The sequence below is a fragment of the Equus caballus genome, chromosome 8 (genome assembly GCF_041296265.1).
Source record: "Equus caballus isolate H_3958 breed thoroughbred chromosome 8, TB-T2T, whole genome shotgun sequence".
Lineage (NCBI taxonomy): Eukaryota > Metazoa > Chordata > Mammalia > Perissodactyla > Equidae > Equus > Equus caballus.
In genome coordinates, this window is record NC_091691.1 from 18276221 (window position 1) to 18300401 (window position 24181).

At 50.7% G+C, this 24181-nt stretch overlaps 1 protein-coding gene across 5 annotated transcripts in view; it reads left to right on the plus strand.

The window, feature by feature from the left end:
- The window catches only part of KSR2 (kinase suppressor of ras 2), a 387277-nt gene extending 363155 nt beyond the window's left edge, over nt 1–24122 (plus strand). For 4 of the 5 annotated variants that reach the window (XM_070275419.1, XM_070275417.1, XM_070275421.1 and 1 more), the window contains exons 15-20: nt 9036–9132; nt 10159–10292; nt 15947–16078; nt 20051–20180; nt 21155–21288; nt 23431–24122. In XM_070275419.1, coding sequence (XP_070131520.1) covers nt 9036–9132; nt 10159–10292; nt 15947–16078; nt 20051–20180; nt 21155–21288; nt 23431–23437 — 634 coding nt within the window. In that variant the 3' untranslated portion in view covers nt 23438–24122. Of the gene's footprint in view, nt 1–9035; nt 9133–10158; nt 10293–15946; nt 16079–20050; nt 20181–21154; nt 21293–23430 lie in introns of those variants that run through there. The other variant, XM_070275418.1, reaches the window with a different exon arrangement.
- Nucleotides 24123–24181: the final 59 nt, after the last annotated feature.

Here is a 24181-nt window from a genome sequence, read left to right on the forward strand (position 1 = left end):
TTCTGACTCTGAAGTGTGTGCTCATATCCAGCCTGGCTTATTGCCTCAGTTTCCCCATCTATACCCAGACCCACTTTAGAGAGTTAGTAGAAGCTTTAAATGAGATGATGCCTGGAAACTTTTGGCCTCTGTCCTGGTCCCCCAGTACATCTTTGGGAGATGGTCGTCATCCTAAACAGGACGATGCCTGCCCTTCTTGGAGAGATTAGACAAGGAGCGTTTGGTTAGAAGTTCCTGGGAAATCAGCCTGGAGTCCTTACCCTGAGACAACACGATGTGCTGGGAAGGAGGTCCCTGGGGGCCCTTCCTGAGACGCCGACTGGGGCTCCATTTTAATGGAGGCACCCCCCCATCCTCCTGTGCTCGACCTGACCCCACGTTTGTTTCCCCGTTGTCTTCATTGTAACCTACAGTTCTTCTGTCTGCTATTGTCTGTCTCCCCCACGAGACTGTCAGCTCCATCACATCAAGGAAATGGCCCTTTTGTCTTGTCCCTACACATACCTGGCTATAGTACCCTTAATACAAAACTGGCAGGTGTGGGGATTAAATGAGTCAGGATTTCGCAGAAGGTAGGACAGGTACCAACGGCCCCAAATAGCATCGAATCCCAAAGTGAGATAATGATTTTCCTCTTCAATTCTCTTTCCATCCTCCTGGTGACTTTAAGGAGAAAGTCTCCATTTGGTGCTAGTATTTAACTAGGGCGCAAGCTCAGACCATTTGGCAGGCCACAATGCCAAGCTAGGATTTAATTTTTAAAGTGTTTGTTTTCATTGTCTTTTTACATTTGTCTGGGGCTAGAGATTCTGCTTTCCACCTGGTAATGATAGAAGGTAGTGATAAAAGTTTCTTTTTAAAATACGCTTGTTTTTCAAAGGCGGTGCATCTAAAGAAAACTGTTAGCAAATGATAAATAATGAGTTAGCTGATCTGGCAAAAACTCTTAAGGGAGTTCTGGAATGACTACAATGTGAGGGGTACTGAATGAGCCACGCAGTCTGACCCTCAGGAGGTGCTGAGAGAATATGCTGCAGAGTTAGGAAGGAACATGCCCCGGGATGTCTTTGGACAAGGTCAAGAAGGGCAGGTCTTGAATGGGGGCTGGACCACACAGTGCGATGAGAGGCCGAGGACCCGCCGGGCTGCCCTTTCCTGGAAGTTCTCCCTGCAGCAAGCTGGAGGCCCACGCCTCCCCAGCTGGCTGCCTGTGCTCTTGCAACCCTTCCTTCTAAAGCCCAGACGAGGGAGGGCAGAAAGTCTCCAGATGCCCAGGAGCATGGGGCACCGTCAGGGGCAGGAGCACCCCCTGATGGGCAGAACCCCCGTCTTAGTCCTTGAAGGGCCCAGAGCAGCCAAACCGTGGCCTCTGGACTTCAGCAAAATCGGATCCAGCTCTGGGGAGAAGAATCTCATAGTGAGACCAAGTCTAAGCTTCCTTTTCGCTGGCCCCTCCTCCGAGCTTTGCTGCAATTTAAAAGAATGGAGGAGGGCAGTGGGGTGAGCGTTTTAGCAAGAAGAAGCTCGACTCCTCTTTGCATATTCCGATGGCTGGCGGGCCACCGTCATCTTTCTTGTCTGCTGGGACACGAGCCTTCCCCAGCCAGCCCCTTCCTTAATGGAACTCTGTAATTCTTCATTTCCTGGATGCACGTCGGGTTAAGCAGGTGGCAAACAGCTGGCATTTCTTACTTGCTCTCTGGCATTTCCCATTTTCATAAGGAAGCTAACCTGGCATTTTTTATTATCAAGCCCCAGAGTCCCTCGGCTTAATGTCTTCGTTGTTAGACTCAGAGATGACTTAGAAGTTGGAGATTGCCCGCGGCTGGAATTTGGTGGAGTGTGCAACTTGTCGCTTGGAATGTGATTGATTTGCTCGAGGGAGGGGGCCAGAGCGGAGGGCAATTAAGTAAGTTTTGAGTTCTGAGAGGTGGGGAATGCTTAGCAGCAAGGGGTTGTAAATCCCTTCTGACAGAACCAGACCAGGTTTGTTTAAAATAACAGCTGCCTTTGAAACCAGTTGCCTTGGGGGCTCAAATCAGGCAGAGCTGAGGACCACGTCCACCCAGATGTTTCTTTTATTTGGAGGATCAACACCTGAGGGGGGCAGGCACTGGGAGATGCTCTCTAGACCCTGCCATATGGCCTTGGCAGTGTTACTCAAGTATGCCACACTTGGTCCTACCTCAGGGCCTTTGCACTGGCTGGTCTCGCACCCTGAAACTCTCTTCCCCCAGATTATCACATGGCTGGCTTCTTTCTTCATTCAGCTCTTGGCATGAAGGTCACATCCCCAGAGGGGCTTTCCCTGACCATCTTAGCCAGAGAAGCCACCACTCAGCACTCTCTATCCAGCCAATCTGTTTATTCTCTTCATGGCACCTGCGCCTCGATGAACTTCTTGTCTATTCGCCTGCTTACTTGTTGCCTTCTCCTCTAGCCATCAGCCCTGCGAGACTCAGGACTGCCTCCGTCTCCTACCCCATCCCCTATGCCCAGAGCTCCACCAGGCCTTCAGTGGCACGCACCAAAGGGCTTGCAAACTGAACCGATGATTGCTGGGCCTCAGGACAATGAGATTGGCCTTGAGCAGTGGTTCTCAAAGGGAGATCCCCAGACCACCAGCGTTACCTGGGAACTTGTTAGAAACGCAAATTTTCGGGACCCAACCTGGAACCCCAGAGTCAGCATCTCTCGGGGTGGGACCAGCCATCCCTGATTTAACGAGCCCGCCAGGCGAGTCTGCCGCTCGCTCAAGTTTGCCGGCGCTGGCCTGGTGCTTAAACACCTGTGCGGTCTGGGCAGGTGATGCAAACGCAGGAAGTCAGCCAGGTGCGTTACAGTGCAGCAAGGACTGTGGCAGAGGAGGACGGACATGCCCTGTCTAGGGACATTCAGACTTAAGACTGAGCATGCCTGCAAGGCCACCACCCCCTCTACCCAAAATGGACCATCTGTTATCCTCAGCTAGAGCCCCTTAGAGCCAAAAAAAGCCCACGAGCAAACAAGCCAAGAAAGATGAAGACACAGACTCTCGAGAAGTGTTTCTGTGTTTTTTGCTGCAATAACAATAACTGGAAGAGGAGGGCTGGCCGTGTGAGGCAGCCCGTGGCATTGCATCCATTCTTTTGTTCACACTTTTTGTGTGTTGGAAGTGCAGCAGCGTCCAGAAAGCCCTAGACCCCGCCCTCATGGAGCATACAGTCTGGAGAGAGAGACAGTCCCTCATCAGAGACTCCAGCTGATAAACGTACAATTACAAACAAGACAAGTGCTGCAAAGATATAGTCCACGGGGCTGCGGGGACCTGCAGGGGAGAAAGGACCTAGCTGGGCGGCCAGGGGAAGTTTTTGAGGATGAATGGGGAGAGTGTTATAGGCTGAGGAAGCAGCACATGCAAAGGCCCTGAGGTGGCTGGTGCAGCTGGAGCTCTGTGAGCAAATAGGAGAGTCCAACCAGAAGAGGGTGGAACAGTGTGCAGGGGCCAGCCTGTGCAGGCCATCTGCCCTGGAGGAGCTGGGGCTCTATCCAGAGAGCAGTGGGGAGCCATGGTAGCAGGGGAGTAACCTGGCCAGCTTTGCGTTTAAAGCAGCCACTCGGAGTGCCGGATGGAGAAAGAATTAGGGAAGCCAGAGAGGCCAGGAGGGGCATTTGTGGTCATCCAGGCAGGAGAGTATTATTATTAGGAATAATATTATTAGCCGTGATATGAGCCGCTGTTCAAGGAGTACATGTAGTGGCCAGATGCTAGGCCAGGCACTGTACTTGTGTGATCTCATTTCAACCCCCTGTACCCATGAGACAGTGCTGGCTTACCCACTGTACTAGTTTCCTAGAGCTGCCGTATAAACTACCACAAACTTAGTGGCTGAAAAAACAAAAATTTATCATGCAGTTCTGGAGCTCAGAAGTCCAGATGGCTCTCACAGGGCTAGAAGCAAGGTGTCAGCAGGGCTGCGTTCATTCTGGAGGCGCTAGGGGAGAGTCTGTTCCTTGCCTTTTCTGGCTTCTGGAAGCTGCCTGCATCCCTTGGCTCATGGCCCCTTGCTCCACCTTCGAAGCCGGCTGTGATTGGCTGAGTGCTTCACACACCCCATCACTCCGACGTCCTCTTCCGCACTCAGGTCTCCCTCTGCCTCTCTCTTTTGCCTCCCCCTCCACTTTTAAGGACCCTGTGATTGCACTGGGCCCACCCAGATAACCCAGGGTCATCCCCCCATCTCAGGAGCCATAATTTAATCACATCGGCAAAGTCTCTTTGGCCATGTAAGGTAAATATGCACCGTTTCTGAGTATTAGGATGTGGGCATCTAATGGGGACCATTATTTAGCCAACCCACCCGTGGCTACAGATGCAGACACTGTGCCCCCAGGAGGCCCAGTGAGTCCCCAAGGCCATGTGGGCTCCGAGGTGGCAGAGCTGGGCTGGGAGCCGGTCTGTCAGTCTTCAGAGGCGATCCCCCCAGCCACCCCTCCCCACAATACACCATTCCCACCGGCCTGGGCCACGCGGCTTGGCAGTGAGGGATCTGGAGGAGGGAAAGGAAGTGGCTGCCACAGGTGCCCAGACTTCGGTCCCAGCACTGTTTTGACAGAATGAACCAGTTTGGACAGATGCCCTCAGAGACAAACCTTCTAGATGGTTTTATCTCATTGTTTCTGACAAGCTCCTTTGGGCTGGATTACAACAAACTTCTTACACCTGCAGTGCCATCTGGGCCAAAAGGCTCGCTGTGTCCCCTGGGATGTGGGGGTCAAAGGCCAGCCTTATGTGAGCTGCCCGGGGCCCGGGCCGAGAGAGATGGTGGCCTGCAGATAAGATGGACATTCCCAGTCCTTGCTCCTCTTCTTGGAAAAAGCAGCTCTTTGTTGTGGAAAGAGATACCAAGAGGGATGTGTGCGTGTGTGTGTGTATGTGTGTGTACGCACGCGTGCGCACGTGCCTCCTGCCCCAGAAGCTAGAGAAATACTAAATATATCCTTGAGCCACTCAAACCCCTTCTCTTCACCTCCAGACCGCCTGCTTCCCAGGCCAGCCGACCTCGTTCATCTTCACTGCCATGGGAGATGTTAGGAGTGACATTACAGCTGCCATTTACTGAGGGCCTGTGACGTGCGGAGTCTCAGAGGAGGTTGTTAAGAAGCAAAAGATGGGGATTAGGAGCATATGCCCTGGAGTCAGGCTGCCTGGGTTCAAACCCCAGCTCCACTTGACCCCTCTGAGCCTCAGTTCCCTCATCTGTAAAATGGGGCTGATCCCAGACGTCATTAAATCTAAGACGCCATTAGTTGGAATATGCTCCCTTTATTTTATGAACTACAGAAACAGAAATGCAGTGCCTATGAAACCATGGTCTGTCAACGAATGCAAGATGTGTTCTGATCTCAGAGATGTTAAAATGTGCAGAAATGTGTGTCTTGGAGTTGATGAAATACAGCGAGAATACCCAGTTCATGGGGCTCTTTTGCGTCGGCTGGCGCCTGGAACATAGAAAGTCCTCAGTACGTTAGCTGGTATTGTGACCATTTTACAGATGAGGAAACTGAGGTCAAAGTCACTTCCTGAGGTCACCCAACAAATAGTAAATGGTAGAGCAGGGATTTGGGCTCCCTTGGCTGCGTGTCTCTTCCATGGCCCGAAAATCATGTCCAATAACTGGGCACCCTAACTGTGGGGGCAAGGATGAGAGAAGGATCAGAAACAGGCTGACATCACGGTCGTGTGTCTGTGAGCAGGTCCTTTGCCCCTCTGAGTCTCCATATCTTCACCATAGGATGGGGGTGATGATGTGGGCCCTGCGGGGTTGCTGGAAGATTCCTGGAGGTGACTTAGGGACCATGCATGTGCTCAGTAAACGCTCATGCTCTCCTCCCCTCCCTTCCCCCTTGCAAGTGGTTTTTAGGGCACCATTGTTAGCCACAGAAATTCCCACTCAGAGCGGTTGCCATGGACACTTGGACTGACTAGCCTGGACTCTCCGAGCCTCAGCCACCCTGGTCACCTGCCTAATGCCCACCCCTGCTTAGAGCTCATTCTTGCCCCGCACCTGCCGTCCAGCTCAGCCCCCCATCAACACCTGGTGGGCGCAGCCAGGCCCAGAGCCCCTAACTCCTCTGTCGACACTGCCTGTCGGGACTGCGTGAAGAGTTCAGAGAAGGATACCTGGGCTGTCAGAGTTGGTTTAGATTTTCTTTTAAATTTCAACACTGTATTAATTGTTCATCCTTTCCTTGCTGGTTTTTTTAAAGTCAACTTTTTTTTGGAAGGATAGCATACCTGCCAAAGTGTCCAGCTCCAGAACACAGCCGGATGAATTTCTACTAAATATACACCTATGTAACCAGCACCCAAATCAAAACACAGGTCATCACCTGCCCCCAGCTCCCTTCATGGCTCTTCCAGTCTCCCCACTCCTCAAGGGTCACCATTATGCTCACTTCTGCACATGGATCAGTTTTGTCTGCTTTCGCACTTTATCGAAATGGAATCATTCAGTGTGAGTCTTGTGTGTCTGGCGTCTTTTGCTCAACATTATGTTTATGAACATCATGTCCTCTGCAGTTAGCAATAGTTTATTATTCTAGAGGACAGTATGAATATAGTTTATATGGATATATCACATTTATCCATTTTTCTGTTGATGGACATTTGGGTTGGTTCTAGTTTGGGGCTATTATGAATGTGTTGCTATTAACATTCTAGAACATTCTAGTACATTCTAGTACATGTCTGTGGGTGACCATGGGTATGCATGCCTGCTGGGTACGTACTTAGGGGAAGAATTGCTGGTTGTGGGTTATTTGTGTATTTGTGTGTTTAGTAGATGTGCCAAGCTGTGGTCCTACCAATTTATAGCCCTGTCAGTGTTAGTTTGTCCATGGCTGCAGACGCCATAGGGTAGTGAGAGAAGCAAAGACTTCAGCAGCTGCTGCTGGAAAGGAGGATGTGAGCAGGGAAAGAAGACGACAGGGATGGACATTGGAAACCTGCGACCCATGTGCAGTTACCTTAAGCAGAAGTCTCTGGGAGTCTTGGAGCCTGTAGCGATCGTTTGCTCTGCCACCCGCAGTGGGCATGGTATTTTCTGGGCTCTGGCCTGTAATGAGTGTAGGTGGCTGTTCAAGAACGAAGGATCCAGAGGAGGGAATCCGCCCACGGTCTCTGCCATCCCGAATATTTAAATGTCAATATGGTTTAATTGGCTGTGCAGACCACCCCACCTCCACCGCTCCTCCAGCAGCCACAGCAAACACCCTGCCTGGGACAGCAAGGCGGGGACAGCCTTGAGTCATCGTGGCTGCCACCCGCCAACTTCCAGGGCGACCTTGGGCAGGTGAATCAGACTCCCTGTGAGTCAGCTACTCTGGGCCGCTCACCTTCAGCAGGTGAAGAAAAGGATCTTAGTCAAAGATCATGGGCAGTTATACATAGCATTTGGGGTGGTGGATGGATGGATAATAGAAGTGATCTGTGTATAAATTTATGATTTATATATATTTGCACAAGTTTGTGTGTATGTCTACCATTTGACTGATCATTGACTCTCTCTCAGCATAGCCAGCATTTCATGAGGACTCGCTATGTGTTAGCACAGAGAGATGTCTACACCTGCACACACCAGCTTTCATGTGATTCTCCTAATAACCCTAGAACACAGGAACTCTTGGCCTCATTTTACAGACAAAGAACCTGAGCCTCAGAGAGGTTAATTCACCTGCCCAGGGTCACACAGTCACTAACTGACAAACCAGGATTCTAACCCAGAGTCTGACTCTAGGCCTCTGTTCTCCTGACCACTGTGCACGCTTCCCACCAGGTGCCAGGCATGGTGCCGAACACTTTCTCTCATTCATTACTCATACTAACTCTACAAGGTGGATATCATTAGTTGCATCTGGTAGATGAGGAAACTGAGGCCCAGAGATGTTAAGGAACCCACCAAAAGACACATAAGAAGGAAGGAAGGTACAGAGCTGGGGTTTAAACTGAGATCCCTCTGCTACCAGAGTTCTGGTTTCAACTACAGGATCTTGGCTAACTCTAGCATCCAACAAGGGCTCAATAAATACTAAAGGAACGAATAAAAGGCCTGGAGTATTTTAGCAATAAAGTCAGATTAAACGAAAAATTCAATCCATTATTTTGACATCCATGGAAAATGAACTTTCCTAATATCATCCCTTCTTCTTGCAACCAACGTTGGATACTATGAGCCAGACACAGTGCTAGGGGCTAGGAACGGTGACTCTAGAATTCCTTCATTCATTCATTCATTCACTTGTTCCTTCGGTGACTTTACTGAGGGCGTGCTCTGTGTGTGCCAGAAACTGGGCTTACTTCAGAGGAGGAGGATGGATGAGCATGCAGGCTTCTAAATGAGGAGGTGTTACTGTCACTGCATAATGTCCGTTTTCCTCTTGTCATTCATCTTAAACCACTGGTCCTCGAAATGAGCTCAATGAGGCTGAAAAGAGTTGGAAATCCCTCTATCTAGACAGGTGTCTGGTTGGGGGAGTATTATTGGTGTTTACACGCCCCTGTCTAAAGGCTTGAATGCATCATTTGCTGATGGTACTTAGTACCCGTCAGCCACTGCTTTGCTGGTATTTCATCACTGTCCCCACACACCAGCAGCTCCTGGCGAGTGGGAGCAGCTGGGACGAGTGGCCAGCAGAGTGCTGTCTGAGTGGTATCTGAGGACCCCTGAAGTTGTCGGTTTATGCACAGCTTTCCATCTGTGCGACCTGGAGCAGAGGGAGTGTGGCGAACCTACTTCTGGACCAGGTTGGAGTCTGTGGGCATCCTTGGATGCTGGAGGGTGTTGAGGAAGGTCCGGAAGACCCTCAGAACACTTGCTCCCAGCCCCGCATCCCAGAACCAATTCTGAGGTCCAGCCGCAGGCTTATTATCTCATAGGCATAATAGTGGCGTGGCCACGTGTCCCCTCTGTTCTATGTCACTTCTAACAACTGTCGTTGTGGTCACCTTCTTCTTAACAACTGCCAAGAATTTATCTTGTCCTTTTGCTTTTTAGCCTCTGCAAGGGACGGACACTCTATTCTGTGGTGAGGGACGCCAAGATCGTCTTGGATGTCAACAAAACAAGGCAAATTGCCCAAGAAATCGTGAAGGTACGATGGGGTCTGGGGCCTCCTCCCTGAACCTCGGAACGACCCAGCCCCTCCTGAGACCCATGGTCTGGCTTCAGACCAACAGTCTGGGCTTGAAAAAAATCAGACTCTATCTGAAAAATACCAGGCTGTGTGTATGTAAGAATTTTGCAGAAATACAACCATCAGGGCTGATCTACCAATGTTTGGTTTCCATCTGGTGCCTCATCATCATAATTGGATGTTTACAGGGAGCGGGGGGAAGTTCTCACTGTTAGAATCCCGCACCCCTTGAATCCTTGAATCCCCATGCGTACAAGCCACCTCTCTCCGCAGCTTCTGGGGAAATGTCAAATTGTTGGGTGTTGTCTGGGATTAAAACAAACAAGAACATTCTGCGTTTTCTCGCGGGTACCTCATTAGTCAGTTGTGATCAGGCTTTTATTTCCCATTGGAAGTGTCAGGACTGAGCTACAAGAAGAAATAAAAATGTGACTGCTCATAAAAGCAAAACAAATATAGAGACATTCACCCTGGAGCCAGACCTCCAGGAGACTCCTGTCCATGTTCCTCATTGTGGGGTCGTGGTCCACCTCTTGAGGGACGCAGCGCGCTCTGCGGTGGGGTGGGTCAAGCTGATATAAGGAACGGTCTCCTGCGAGGAGTTATTTTTCAAAGAGGAAGAAGTAGGGAAAGATGGTCGATGGAATTCCTTTCTCTGGGGACCTCTTGTCAGGTCTGTCGCTTCCCTTTTCCCTCTAGAGACATCTTCCTTTGTTTCTTCTTCAGGAAGCAGGAGAGCAGGATGGAGATGGTTTGCAGTAGTCCGAAGGTGGTGGCAGAATTGTTTCTTGGGGACCCTCCCTGTTGCCACTTGCCAAGCCTTCTCCCATGCCGCCTGCAAGCCCTGGGGCACGTCCCCAGCTCTGCAGCTGTTCAGTGGGGTCTCAATGGAAAGGGACGGAGTGTGAACCGTAAACCCAAGCCAGGATGGCAGCTAGCACTTGGGTTTTCTCTGGCGACTCCCTGTGTCCTTGCTTCTTGTAGGGCATGGGCTACCTCCACGCCAAGGGAATTCTCCACAAGGACCTCAAGTCGAAGAATGTCTTCTACGACAACGGCAAAGTGGTGATCACGGACTTTGGGCTCTTCAGCATTTCCGGGGTGCTGCAGGCTGGCAGGTGAGAGGTGGTGGAAGGGCCTGGAGGGTTCATGATAGATGACCCTCAGGGGGTGAAAAGTCACTAAATGGCTTTAGTGACCTGGACTCGGTAGTTGGGTCGAAGGTCGCTTAGCTGAGCAGCTAGGCTGCTCTGCTGACAATGCGGCGCTGATGCCCAGGTCATTCTCTGATTCCAAAGGGGCTTGTCTTGCAAATGGCACCTTTGAGCGGACACAGAGCATCCCCAAATCCTGCAAAGCCCTTGCCCTTGAGTTTCACTGGAGGACTCTTCACTTAGTCCAAGTACGCACCTGGGAGTTGGGATTGCCCAAGATGGCCTTGCTCAGAATTTTCTTATGAATTCATTAATTTTAGTACAGCAAGAGTGATTAACAGAGCAAGTGATTTAAAGTCAGACCCACCCGGGGGCCCTGCTTGGCTCTGCCACTTATTAGCCATGACTTTAGTCAAGGCGTGGAACTCCTCTGAACTTTAGTTTCCTCGCCTGCGAGAAAAATGATGGGTACGATGATGCCCAAGGGTTGTAGTGTCCTCGTGAGGATAAAATAAAATCACATCCAGCCCAGCGCCTGGAGCACAGGAAACGCTGGGAATGGTAGCTGCTGCTGAGCTGTTGTAGTTAGTATTAATTTGCATATACCTCCCCAGTCTCACTCAGGAGAATCATTAACCATCATTAAGTAATTAACTCTCAGCCACCACTCACCCTAGAGCAAGCCGCCTTGAGTTGACCTCGTGAAAAACAGCTTGATCCCAAATAAACAAGCCATATTCAGAAAGTCTACCCTTTGCGATTTTTAATTTGGAATGTGTATGTCGTTCATGCACACGCGCGCGCACACACACACTCATGCAAACTTTAAACCTTGCGTGTTTTCTCTGATCACGCCCCTAATAATGAATGGTGCGCCTCTCCAGAAAGGCAGCCCCATGCTTTCTCTCATTTGACTTCAGTTTCAGCTGCTTTGGAGAACCACGGATCTCTTTAAGGTGCACCCCAGGGCCCCCGGAAAGTGAATTTTGTTCACGCTCTATGATACCTTGAATCTAAGCCAGACCATCCGAAATTTGGCACAACTTGACCTAGCTGTTTCTGTGAGATGCAGTGACAAACAGAAGCTGACGCATCTTTTTCAGATTTTACTCCATCCAAAAAAATTCAGTCTCCAAATCTACAGTACCAAAGATAAGAAAATAAGAAGGCAGTAAAGAAACAACTAGATCAATGAATAGATAGATGGAGAGGGTCCCTCAGGTCTGCACCCAAGAAGCAGGAGGGCTGGACCCTGCCAGTTCTTTCCTCCTGCTGCCTCCCAGCAGCACTGATGTTCGGGGAATCGCTCGCTCACCTGTTCCCGTCCTTCCGCTGCTGTAGGCTAAGGCCACAGGGAGCAGCAGTTGGTGACATCACTATGAACTCAACTATTTGTGTCCAGACAAAAAGAGGTCCAGCAGGTGTTTTCTTTAACTTGGTTCAAGTATCTTTTAAAAAAAAAAAAATCAGATTTCTCCCTTCTGGTGGCGTGTCCATACTTTCCATTTCTCCTTGTGGGGGATTCTTCCCCAAGTGGAGGAAAGGGGCGCAAAGCCTCTCACTTTCTTCCTTTTGATTCATGGTTTTCTGAAGCCACAGGGAGAAGAAGAGGAAAAGGAAATGGAATGACATGAGCATCTTTTCCTTCACTCACTCCCAGAGGCCCAGTGTGAATCAGGAAGGGAGTTCAAGTCAAGGGCACGGGGGTTTCCAGCCCCGTTGCCCGCACAGCACCCCTGCCCCGCCCCTGCTCCAGCCTGGTTGTCAACACAAACCCCACTAGTGTCGTGAGAGGCCAGGGAGCCCTCAGAGACAGCTTCCAGCAGAAATCCACCTTTCTCGGCTACCACAAAGCCATTAGTGGCTTCCTGTGCTTTGATGTAAGGGCCTTCGTTTAGAATTTTCCCCTTAATGATACTGTTTCTCCAAGAGTTAGTGTAGAATTGTGGTTAGGAGGCTAGTCTCTGGGGTTTTAAAGACTTGCAGTCAAACAGATCTAGCTCTGTCACTTATGGCCTCTGTGGCTCTGGACAGGTCACTTACGTGATTTGAGACTCTGTGTCCTCATCTGTAGAATAGAGATGATATCCATCTGATCGCAGGTTTGTGAGGATTAAGTGGGATGCACAACCTGGCGTACAGTAGGCGCTCAGCAGGAGTTACTTGCCTTCCTGCCCTCCCCTCAGTGAGAGCTTGGGGTGTTGATGGCACTGGGTGCCCATCGGGGGAGATCTGCCAGGCTGGGGCAGGGTGGGGGTTGCGCAGTGAGGTGAGCAGGTCCTGAACATCCTAACAGATGCCAGGGCTTCCCCCAGCCCGTCCGCGGCGTTGCGAGCAAACAGCTTTTCTGCCATCGTCAAGAAAAGGTGCCATTTGAGATGCCAGCTCTATCATGCCAGCCACCCGCAGGCTGTTATTAATCATAATAATAACCATGATGAGGATGATGTGGGTTAGTCACTGGTGGGCCCATCACCATGGGAATGGGACACCCCAGGGTGTCTGTGCCAGGTCTGACTCCTGCCCCCTCCCAGGCGTGTGCCCATGCCCGCCCCAGGCTGATGGTTGTCGAGTGGCCACCATTCCTCCTCCTGGTCCGGCCCTGCGATTCCAAACCCCCGCTGACCCAGCGAGTCAGGAAGAGGCAGCAGGGGAAGTTGAAGGAGATGGGAACTGAGAAGCTTGTCCTTTTGGCGAGAGCTTCCCACCCCATGCCGCCCCACCCCCCTGGCCTGGGCATGCAGGGAAATATCGGCTGGCCCAGGCCACGGCCCCACTTTCTTGGATGACATTCTTTCTTGGGGCTCTAGTCTCAACTCCATTTCTGAGTCCACAAGATAAAAAAATATCCACACGTAATAATTCTGTCCACTAATCGTGTGGCCCTGGCAGCTGACACAGCCCCACAACCTGCATTGTCTCCTTTTCATCTTTGTGCCGGCTGTGTGGCCATTTTGCAGATGGGAAAATGGAGACTCGGCTCTGCTCAAGGTCACATAGCTAGTAAGCCACAGGTGGGTCCTTAAACCCCTGCAGGTGGCCCCAAGTCTAGAAGCAAGAACTCTCTGGACCCTGCCAACTCAAGGGCTTGTTAATGGACTTGAGTCCTACTTTCTGGCAGAGGATGTGTTCTATCAGGTCTGCTGTACAGAGCCATGTTCCTAATGCTGACAGACTGAAATTGGGACATTTCCTTATTTTATGTATAAATTAGAACAGTGATTCTTGGTCGGGGCTCTCCTGCCCCCCGGGGACATTGGTGATGCCCGGAGACATTTTTGGTTGTCACAACAAGGGAAGAGGTGCGACTGGTATCTGGTGGGTGGTGGCCCAAGGATGCTGCTCAGCCCCCTACAGTGCATAGGATGGCCCCCACCACAAAGAATGATCCAGAGCAAAAGCCAGCACGCCAAACTCCTAGAGCCTGTCTCGTCAGGGTTCTCTGCTCCCTGCAGGTGTCATCCGCAAGGCGACTTCAGGGAGCACGTGAACAAACGTTGTTCATCTTCATTTGAATGTGTACTAAAACAGTGCTCGTTTCCATTTATAGTCGTGTTTAAAATATATATATATATATTAGTGAAAAAATCCATTTGTAGTAAATAACAGTCCAAGCAGCACGGTCCAATATGGTAGCCACCAGCCACATGTGGCTATACAATTGTAACTTGATTTAAAATTAAATAAAGTTAGAAGTTCGGTTCTTCTGTGGCACTAGCCGGATTTTGCATCCTCGGTAACCACAGTGGCTAGGGGCTGCCGTATTGGGCAGCACGGACAGAGGACATTTCCATCATCGTGGAAAGTTCTCTTGGATCACGCTGCTCTGGAAGGTGTTCAGATAGGGCAAGAATCATGATTATAGGACACGAGTGAGTGCGTGAAAGGAACAGAGCATCGCACATCATGATTATAGGACACAAGTGAGTGCGTGAAAGGAACAGAGCATCGCACCTCATGTAGCTCAGAAGCCCACCCTGGAGGAACAGCCCCAGCCAGCCAGCCCCAGGTCCCCAGCGGGTCTCCACGTGCTGGAGGCGCTGGTCCTTCACGATTTCGCTCTTGATGGTTCGAGATCTCCGTCTCCCTATCCCACTCCTTCCCACTTTCCCTGTGTTGACTGGCCCTTTCCTGGGAGTCTTGAACCCATGGAAGCCTCATAGGAGGTCTGCTCAGATTTCAGTCCCAAATGAAAAGCCGTGGACTTGCTGAAGACTTCCAGTGTGAAGAAGGGAGCCAGCATCCTTCCTCTTCCAGGAATGTATCCTAAGAAAGAATCATAGAGGCCGGTGAAGGGATATATTCACAGCACCTACCCACAGATGTTCATCACAGCATCATATATAGTGGTGAAGGGGGGACCGCCTAAGGCCCATCAACAAAGGGTTGGCTGTATACATTTTAATAGGCACATGGGATGGCACGATGTGTGGCAATTACACTGGCCTTCTTTAGGTTTCTAGAACACCGTAAACAGGGCTTGCCTTGAGCTTTTGTCCTAATTGTCCCTTCTGCCTAGAATACAGTCACGTGTCACTGTCTTCTTCTCCTTGTTCTCATGGCTGGATCCTTTATGTCACATAGATCTTAACTCACGTTTTACCTAAAGGAAGCCCCCTCTTCTCCTTGACACATTCCCGTATTTAAATTTTTTATACCACTTATCACTAGCTATATTTTTCCTATTTATTTAATTCATCTGTTGTCGCCTTCCCCAAGCAAGGTGCAGGCCCCAGGAGGGCAGGAGCCATGTAGGTCCTGTTCACTGCTGTGTTCCCCGTGCTGAGAACAGAGCCTAAGCGTAGTAGATGCGTCACAAATACAGTCAATCCTCATAATACGCGGATTCCATATTTGCTAATTCACCTACTCACTAAAATTTATCTATAACCCCCAAATCAATACTCATGGCACATTTGCAGTCACTCATGGGCATGTACAGGATGGTGAAAATTTGAGCCACTTGACATGGCATGTTCCCATCCAGGGTGGGACAAGAGGATGCTCTGCCTTCTTGTTTTAGCTCTCATACAGAGGTGACCGGAGCTGGAGACCTAAGGGGGAGGGCAGTGCAGCGCAGGAAGCTTGACTCTGCAGCCAGCTGGATGGGGTTTTACGGCTCTGCCACCTGGTAGTGGGGTCGCCTTGGGCAAGTCACTTAACACTTCTGAGCCTCATTTCTTTTGTGTAAAATAAAGAAAACAGAGTAGGCTAGAATAAGTTGTTTTTAGGATTATAAGCTATGCGAATGTGTGCACGTCTGTGTGTATACATATGTCCTCTAGGAGCAAATGATTCGGCATTTGCTAATTCAGAGTCTGCAGAGACTTTATGGAACCACAAATGACAAGAATCAGCTGTGTTCGTGGAGTGAAGATGGCGAAGTGGGGGCCTCAGAGGCCGAGGGTCCCGATGATGGTTTGATTGTTGAGTGTCTGTCCAGACCAGCCTTCCCGGCACCTCACACCGGCTCTTGGCCTTAAGTACGAGGTCAGCAGCACCTGCTGGGGGGATGTGAGAGAGCCAGCAGAGATGGTCCAGGGACTTGGGGTCAGTGCTGGGGGACCGATCCTCGCCAGGCTGTGACACGGCACTCACTCTGTCCTTTGCTTCTCCAGGCGGGAGGACAAGCTGCGCATCCAGAATGGCTGGCTGTGCCACCTCGCACCCGAGATCATCCGCCAGCTGTCTCCCGACACGGAGGAGGACAAGCTCCCGTTCTCCAAGCACTCGGACGTCTTTGCACTGGGGTAGGTGGCCCACCCTGTCCTTCCAGAGCCCCAGCCCAGGCCGAGGGGCAGTTATCATTTCTTTGGTGCTTTTGGAAGGGCCAGGGCACCTGTCTGTGGAGGCAAAGGTGGCTGGATTTCTCGGTGAGACTGGGGGGATCTGATGGGGTAAAGTAGAAACAGTGCCCCAGCAAAGCTTCCTGCCTGGTTCTAACTGGTTATGTGACTGTGGTAAGTTACCCGAATCATTCCCTCATTCATTCATGCAAGAGCCTTTCCCTCGATGCCTACTGTTAACAAATTATCCAAAAAACCTTAATGGCTTAAAATAACATTTATTATCTCAAGTTTCCAGGGCCAGGACTTTGGGAGTGGCCTAGCTGAGTGGTTCTGGGCTGGCTCAGGATCTCTCATGAGGTCGCGGTCAAGATGTCGGCCAGGGCTGCAGTCTCATCTGAAGGCTTGACGGGCTGGGGATCCACTCCCGAGGTGGCGCACTCACGGGGTTGTTGGTGGGAGGCCTCAGTTCCTCACCACACAGCCTTTCCAAAGGCTGCTTGAGTGACCTCACAACATGCCAGCTGGAAGCCCCATTGCCTTTGTGACCGAGTCCCAGAAATTATGTGTTGTCACTTGTACCATGTTCAGTTTGTTAGAAGCAAGTCGCTAAATCAAGAGGAAGGGAATTAAGGTCTGCTTTTTGCAGGAAGGGATATGAGAGAATTTGTGGACATATTTTAAAGCCACCAACGGTCCCTACTCTGTCTTGTCTGGTGGAAGACAGAGCACATTTTAGCAAAGTATGATAAATGCTATGCTGAGGATAAACATAAAACTGTGGGAATGAGAGAAGAACTAAATCCAGCTTGGGGGATCAGAGAGGGCTTCCTGGAGGAGGTGACTCTTGAGCCTTAGTTAAAGGTTGAGTATAAGTAGGTCAGAGGAGGGTAAGGTGAGGCGTCCAGATAGAAGGAACATATGAAAAGACACAAGGGCAGAAGAGAACAAATTACCAGAAATGGAGGAACGTGTGGGGTGTGGAGGGAGAAGGGGAGCTGAGGGGTGGAGAATCAGGAAAAAGTAAGGCTGGGGGCGGTGAGATGAGAGGCTAGAGAGGAACCAGGCATCCTGCAAGGACTTAAAGACTGAGTTAAGGAGTTTTCACTTCATCTTCACAGTACTAGGGAGCCATTGATGGTTATTAAACAGAGGAGCAACATAATTATATTGCTAGTTTTAGAACAATCTCTCTACTGTGTCAAGAATGGAAGAAGGACAAGCTTGAGGCTGGGGGACCAATCCAGGGGAGATGCTGGCTTTCTCCACTGAATCAGTGCCAGTGGGTATGAAAGCTGGAAGAGACATAAGAACCATTCGTGGGGTTGCAGCAATGGGGCTTGATGATGGATTGAATGTGAGCAGTGCCCAGATATCTACCTTGAACAACCAGGGGGGAGAGTGGTGTTATTCATAAAGGTAGCGACCCTGGAGGTGAGGCAGGGTTGGGGCATGCCAGGGAGGCAAAGAGAACAGATTTGGACACAGAATTGGCACTACTTTGGAGATGACCAATGGAACCAACCAGAAGGCAGCTGAATCTACACATCTAGAGTTTGGGAAAGGGGAGTTTAGGATTGTCAGCAAAGAGAGGGGAAGGAGAGAATGAGGCGTCTTTGAAAGTGGGGAGGGAGGAGAGACTCCAGGACGTAGCCCCAAGATGCAGAACAGCACGCTCTGAGAAGGTGAGCTGGGAAGGTGTCTGTGCGCCATCCCTCAAATGGCCGTGCTAATCCTCACCTTACCTCGTCCGCGGGGCGGTTGCAAGGGCTGCCAGAGAGGACGCTGGGGAAGCCGGTAAGGAAAGTTGCAGGCTGCAGATGTGGGCAAGTAGACAGCAGCCTGAGTGATGTAGACAGACCGTCTTGTGGAAAAGTACCCACACTGCGTCCTCTCTGTAAATCTCGGGGGGCGGGTGTTTGCTGGCACATCAGAATTCTCGACATCTGTCACTTGGACCCCTTTAGAGACTGTCACTTGCCCTAATTAGTTTGTGCCCAAACTTGATGTAGTTAGATATTGTTATCTGAAACCAATTGCAGTCGTTAAGTTGGTATCTTTTAGTATAAATTTAGCAAAAGAAAAAATGTAATTAACAAAATGTACCAAAGTAAGTAATTGGTTTCCCACTGGAGTTTTCATCTTTAGCAATTTTTTTTTTTTCTTAAAGCGAGTTTCTCTTGAAAGTTGGGTTTGAAAGGAAGTTTTAATGAGGCTTTTATTCCTGACACTGTTGAATTCTGAGGGACCTGGTACTCTGGTTTCCTGCCAATTAGGTGCATCTTGTTGCCTGGGAACACCATGCTCAGGCATGACTTAGAAAGAAAAGGGACTTTTAAAAGTGTGTTGAGCACCATGTTAAGCTTTTTAATGGTGCCGTCTCCTGGAATCGTCACAAGCACCCTTCAGAGCCGGTACCTTTGTAATTCCCAATTGACAGGTGAGGAAACTGAGGCTCCGAGCGGCTCCAGGACTTGCCTTATGGTAACTGGTGGTGGAGCAGCCGGTCAGACTTGGGACAGCCCGCCACCAGAATTGGAGCTTTAGATCTTGGGGCCTCAAGGGGCTGGAGAGTCGTTTCCCCAGGCAAAGTTCTACTTCCCTCAAGACCCATCGAGGCGTTCGAGGAGTGCGTGAGAAACACCTGTAAGGTCCCCGCCCAGGGCCAAGCTCCTGAGAGGCTCCCTCCCTCTCTCACGTGAGCGGTGCCTGCCGTCTCTCTGTGCCTCCTTCATGGGGCCCCCACCATCAGCTTCAGAGTTGCCGTCCCAAACTGTTCACTGCCCCGATTACGAAGGACCCTTCAACAGGATGGAGGGGGCGCTTCCAGTACAGCATAGTGGCCCGTGGTGCCGTTCTGTAGTCAGACGAACTGGATTCAGCTGTCGCTGCACCTCTTATTTGCTGTGTGACCCTGGGTGGGATCCATGACCTTCCCGAGCCTCAGTTTCCTCATCTGTAAAATGGGGATAATAACAGTGCCTCCTGTTTTCAAATGTAGGCTTTGTTATTATTCAGGTGTGATGAGGCCAACAGATTGGGAAGTCAATGCCCTTGAAAAGATGGTTTGTTACTCACAGTGCCCAAAAGGAGGAGGCATGTCATACCACGCAGGACTACACAGGGAATCACCAGGGTTGGGCAGCAAGCAGAGGGAGAAGGAGGAAAATGTGGGCAAGAGCCTTGGCTGTGGTTTCCTGAGGAAGGAATGGGTGAGGCAGGGTGAGCAGGCTTAGGGTAGGCTAGTATGACTAAGGTCAATGGGCTCCGGGGCTGGAGGCTGCCCTGAGCTGGACAGGGAATATTGGCCCTAAGGGTGAGAGCCTGATAGAGAGGTGGGGAGGGGCCTCTGGGCTGGCTGGTTTGCATATGAAAGGCACAGTCCGGGCGGGTCCTCTCCTATCTCTAGGCATTGGCTAGCCGGGGAGGGGCAGTCCCTCCAGACTCAGCAAGGCCCCAGGTGTCAAAGCATCGGAATAAAAAGCCACATGTAACACGCCTCCCCCATAATCATAATCAAGGCAAGGGGCTACAGTGGCATCTAGCATGGAGTAAAAGCTCAATGTGTTGTTTCTGATGATGATAATAGAGAACATCCTTGTAAATGAATTTTTGTCTGTATCCCTAATTATTCCCTTACGGTGGTTTCCTAGAATTACAAATGTAGGGTCAGAGATCCTAGCCACGTTATATTAAACTGTTCAGGTTCTACGCTTTGATTCATTTCAATTCAGGCACCTGAGAAGGTGTCCTGGGGAAAGCGTGACTTCCAAGATATCCAGAAGCTTTAAGTGCATCCCGGTGGCAGAACGCCAGCCCCAGGAGGGAAAAACTGGGGAGCGGGGTGGTCAGTCAGCAGGCTGGCCGGGTGGGTGTGTGTTGGTGAGGGATATGAGTGACGTATCACACCAACACCCCCTTAATGTCTGCCAACAGCACAATCTGGTACGAACTCCATGCCAGGGAGTGGCCTTTCAAGACCCAACCAGCAGAGGCAATAATCTGGCAAATGGGCACAGGCATGAAACCCAACCTCAGCCAGATCGGCATGGGGAAAGAGATCTCGGTAAGTCCCGGCAGAGTGCCAGGTCTGGGGACAAGGGGAGAGGCAGACACAGTTCTGAGCCTTCTTTCTCCTGTGCGTTCAGGTTACAAATGCTTTCCCAGAAGGTGACAAGGAAGCACACCCACAACCTTGTCAGATCCTGGTTTGGGGCTTAGCAAGCAAAACCTCGGAACTATGCCTGCAATTCAGGTTCCTGCCATCAGAGGTGCAGTAGCACTCGGCCAGGATTTTCCTAGCGATAGATGGCTGAGTCAAATAGAACCAGGGAATTCCTCTTTTTCTGTTATTTTTTAAAGATATTCATTAGAAGATTACCCATACTAATGATTCTGATTTTATTTGCATCTACATAAAAATTTTAAGGTCTTACTCAGAACAAGATATACAGAAATGGAGAAGCCTGAGTATAAATTAATAATCGTTCTCTAAAACACAGCAGGAAGAGTCCTCTCTTTTGATCAGAAGACAGATGAGTCAGGGAAGGGGTAATTATCTGTATGTTTTTAAGGATTACTTGCCTCTAGGTTTCCTCTCTCAGGTGAGGAGATTCTAAGAGTAGCTTTCCTCTCTTTGACTTTGAAGAGCCCTTATAGGGTTGGGATGTGGACAGAGATCTCAGGGTTTCCTTTCCTCCCTCCCTTTTTAGAAAAATGCCGAAAAACTCCTGGGGATCATTATTGATCTCAGTGTATCCCAGACCTTCTAGTTTAGGGCCTATCTAGTTTGCTATACAGGCTCAGAAATTGGGGTGAATACAAGGATGGATGGGTGGATCATAGATGAAAGATAAATGCATGAATTGAAATGGACACATGGATGGATGGGTGGATGGATGGATGGGTGGATGGATGGATGATGGAGGAATATGGAAGTGGGGTAAGTGGGTAACAAATGGACAGATCCAATGCGGTGTGCCAAGGAGTAATCAAGAAGTCACCATTTATGTTCATTCACCACATGTTGGTTTCTTTTAGGACATTCTTCTCTTCTGCTGGGCCTTTGAACAAGAAGAAAGACCTACCTTCACCAAGCTCATGGACATGCTGGAGAAACTGCCAAAGCGAAACCGCCGCCTATCTCACCCCGGACATTTCTGGAAGTCTGCAGAGTAGGTGTTCTTCCTTAGCATCCCTCTCCACTGCCCTGTCCTCTGCCCTTGTCACCTTTTTGCTCCCCTCTCCCCTGACTCCTCTGCCAGCCTTCTCCTTTCCATGCGCCCACCTCCCTCCCCCAGTCACCACCTTCCCCACCAGGTTTCTGTTCAGCGGGGTCTGCTCTGGGGTTTGGGTCCCAGACTCTGCCATCCGGGGCCTTGGTCCCTGTGGCTACCATGGCTACCTCTTTGCCTGTCTCTTCCTGATGAAGATCGATGCCTCAGTGACACTGAGCGTCATGTGGCAAGGCTGTGCCCTACCTACCATGCCACATGTGTCAGCTATTCTGTGTACCCCTCCACAAGGCCTAGCTTTCAGGAAATCTCCCCTCTGGGCCAGCAGTCTGTCCCCATCATGGAGTGAGAATACAGTGACAAAATAAATAAAGTCCCTGACCTCATAGGGCTTACGTTCTAGATAGGGGACAATAGCAGATAAACATGTTTTAAAAGGACCATCATTTCAGATCGTAATCATTGAAGAGACAATAAGACAGGCTGTGTGATGGTGATGGACGGAACGGGTCAGAGAAGGCCCCTTGAGAAGGCCCCTGCGTGAGAAATGAGAGTCCAGGTGGGAGTGAGCACGCAGAGGTGGGAGAATAGGAAGGAAGTGGGTGGACCTGGCGAGCAGGAGGGAGATGAGGTCCCAAGGGTGGCCAGAGGCCAGGTCAGCATGGTCTTACAGGCCAGGGGAGGGGCTGGAGTTTATTCAAAGGGTGACAGAACTTCTCAGAAGCTTTCTCATGACCAGAAGGCCCCCAAGAGGCCACGTGGTCCCACACCTGCTTCCCCAGGGCCCTCCACTCAGTGAACGTTGTGGGGACCTAGGCCACAGCCCCTAGTAGCCTCTCATTATGTTCTGTCTCTATGAATTTGCCTATGCTAGATATCCCATGTAAGTGGAAGCACACAATATTTGTCCTTTTCTGTCGTGCTTTCAAGGTTCATCCACATGTAGCACATATTAGAACATCACTTTCTTTGTATGGCCGAGTAATATTCCATCGTATGGATAGCCCCGGATTCTGTTTGTCCATTCATCTGTTGATGGACATCTGGTTGGTTTGCGCCTTTTGGCTGTTGTAAATAACGCTGCAGTGAGCATTAGTGTGGAAGTATCTGTTCGATTCCCTGCTTCCAATTCTTTGGGGTTGCGTTGTATGTCCATTGCACAGCACTGGTCTAGATCATCACCATGACGACCAGCATGATCTCCATCATCTGGGTACCACTTATTAAACATGTGTGACAGGTGCTGTGTCAAGCATTCCATCTGCATTATCTCACTGAATCCTCAGAGTCCCCCTAGGAGGTAGGTGCTATTACTGTCTCTGTTTTACTTATGAGAAAACCAAGGCACAGAGGGGTTAAGTGCCTTCCCAAAGGTCACACAGCTAATAAGGAACAGAGCAGTTATTGGAATTCAGGTTGTCCTAGACCCTAAATCCATGATCTTGACCCTGCTTTCCAGGCAGGGATTACCTGTGTACCTTCTGGGTCTCTTTCCAGAACCGTGCTGGAGGAGTAAGCACCAGTTTCTGCCCCTGATGCCCAGATCCTGGCATGACAGTCGTCAGCCAAGCCTCTGCTCATAGCAGGAGTCTGTGGTACAGATCCTGGTCTCACCCCCTCTTCCTTAGCGAGTGTCCTGAGCAGCTCTACATGGCATGCAGACTGGTGTTTCAGCACCACGTGGCCTCAACCCAGCCACACGCTGGTGACCATCCCCAGTCCAGAAGCTACATGCTCCGGGGGGACGAGTTCTAGGTTCAAATCCTCACCCTGCCGTTTCCTGGCTGTGCACCCTGGGCAATACACTTAACCTCTCTGAACCTCTGTTGTCTCATCTGTAAAACGGGTGCCTATCTTGCAGGCTATTCTCAGGCATCTATGAAATCAGGAATGTGTGGCACTTAGCACAGAGCCCTGCACATAGTAGGACCTCAGTAAATAGAAGTAACTCCTTTTCTTGTAGAGGACAGGAGCAGCTCATCTCAAACCACCTGGCCCTCTGAGAGGGTGCCACTTCACCAAAGATGGCATTGTCATATCCATGTGACCTCTTCCCATCTCTTCCTTCTTTCCCTGCTCCAGGCTGTGACCGTCGGACAAAGGGACCGCGCTCAGCTGCCTCAGCTCACGAGCCACTTCTTCTTCGCTGCTCTGCCCTCTGCCAGCTCAGGAGGCCAGAGGCTCACATCAGAGGGGACCGGCCCCGGCTGGCCTGGGAGCGCTGCACGACAGAGTTCGCAGCTTCCCTGCACCCCCCACGCGTGCCCCTTGGCTCAGGCAGGGCTGGGGACCCCCGACCCCTGAGCCAGGACTTAACGGGACCAGCCAGGGAGACGTGGAATTGATGCGTGAGGCCCGGGGGACAGCGTGGAGAAGAGAGCTGCAGGCTGGAAGCGGAGCCCCTGGGCCACGGAGACTGGGGCAGGAGGCCCCCGTGGGCAGGCTCACAGGACCGGTCTGTGTGTACATGTGTGTCTTCGTGCGTGCCGCCTTTTGCTCTCGATTCCCCTTGACAAGCAGGAGTCCGGCCGGCCCAGCTCTGGAGCGCTCCTCGGCTGGTCTGGTCTGTGTCGAGGGTTCCAGCTGCCCTGTCTGGGAAGATGGAATGGGGATGCAGAGCTGGGCACCAACATGGTGGAGGCTGCCGGGCCAAGATCTGGGGGGGACTCAGCTGTTCCTTTGTAAACATCTGTTCTCAGAGGCCCCAACCCACGCCTGTCACGGTTTGTGGCACCTTTGCACATAGCTCCGAAATGCAGCAAAATGGTCTTGCATGTCTTTTGAGTTCTGGGTCTCTCTGGGGTACGGCTCCTCACTTCCGCCTTCTGTTCTG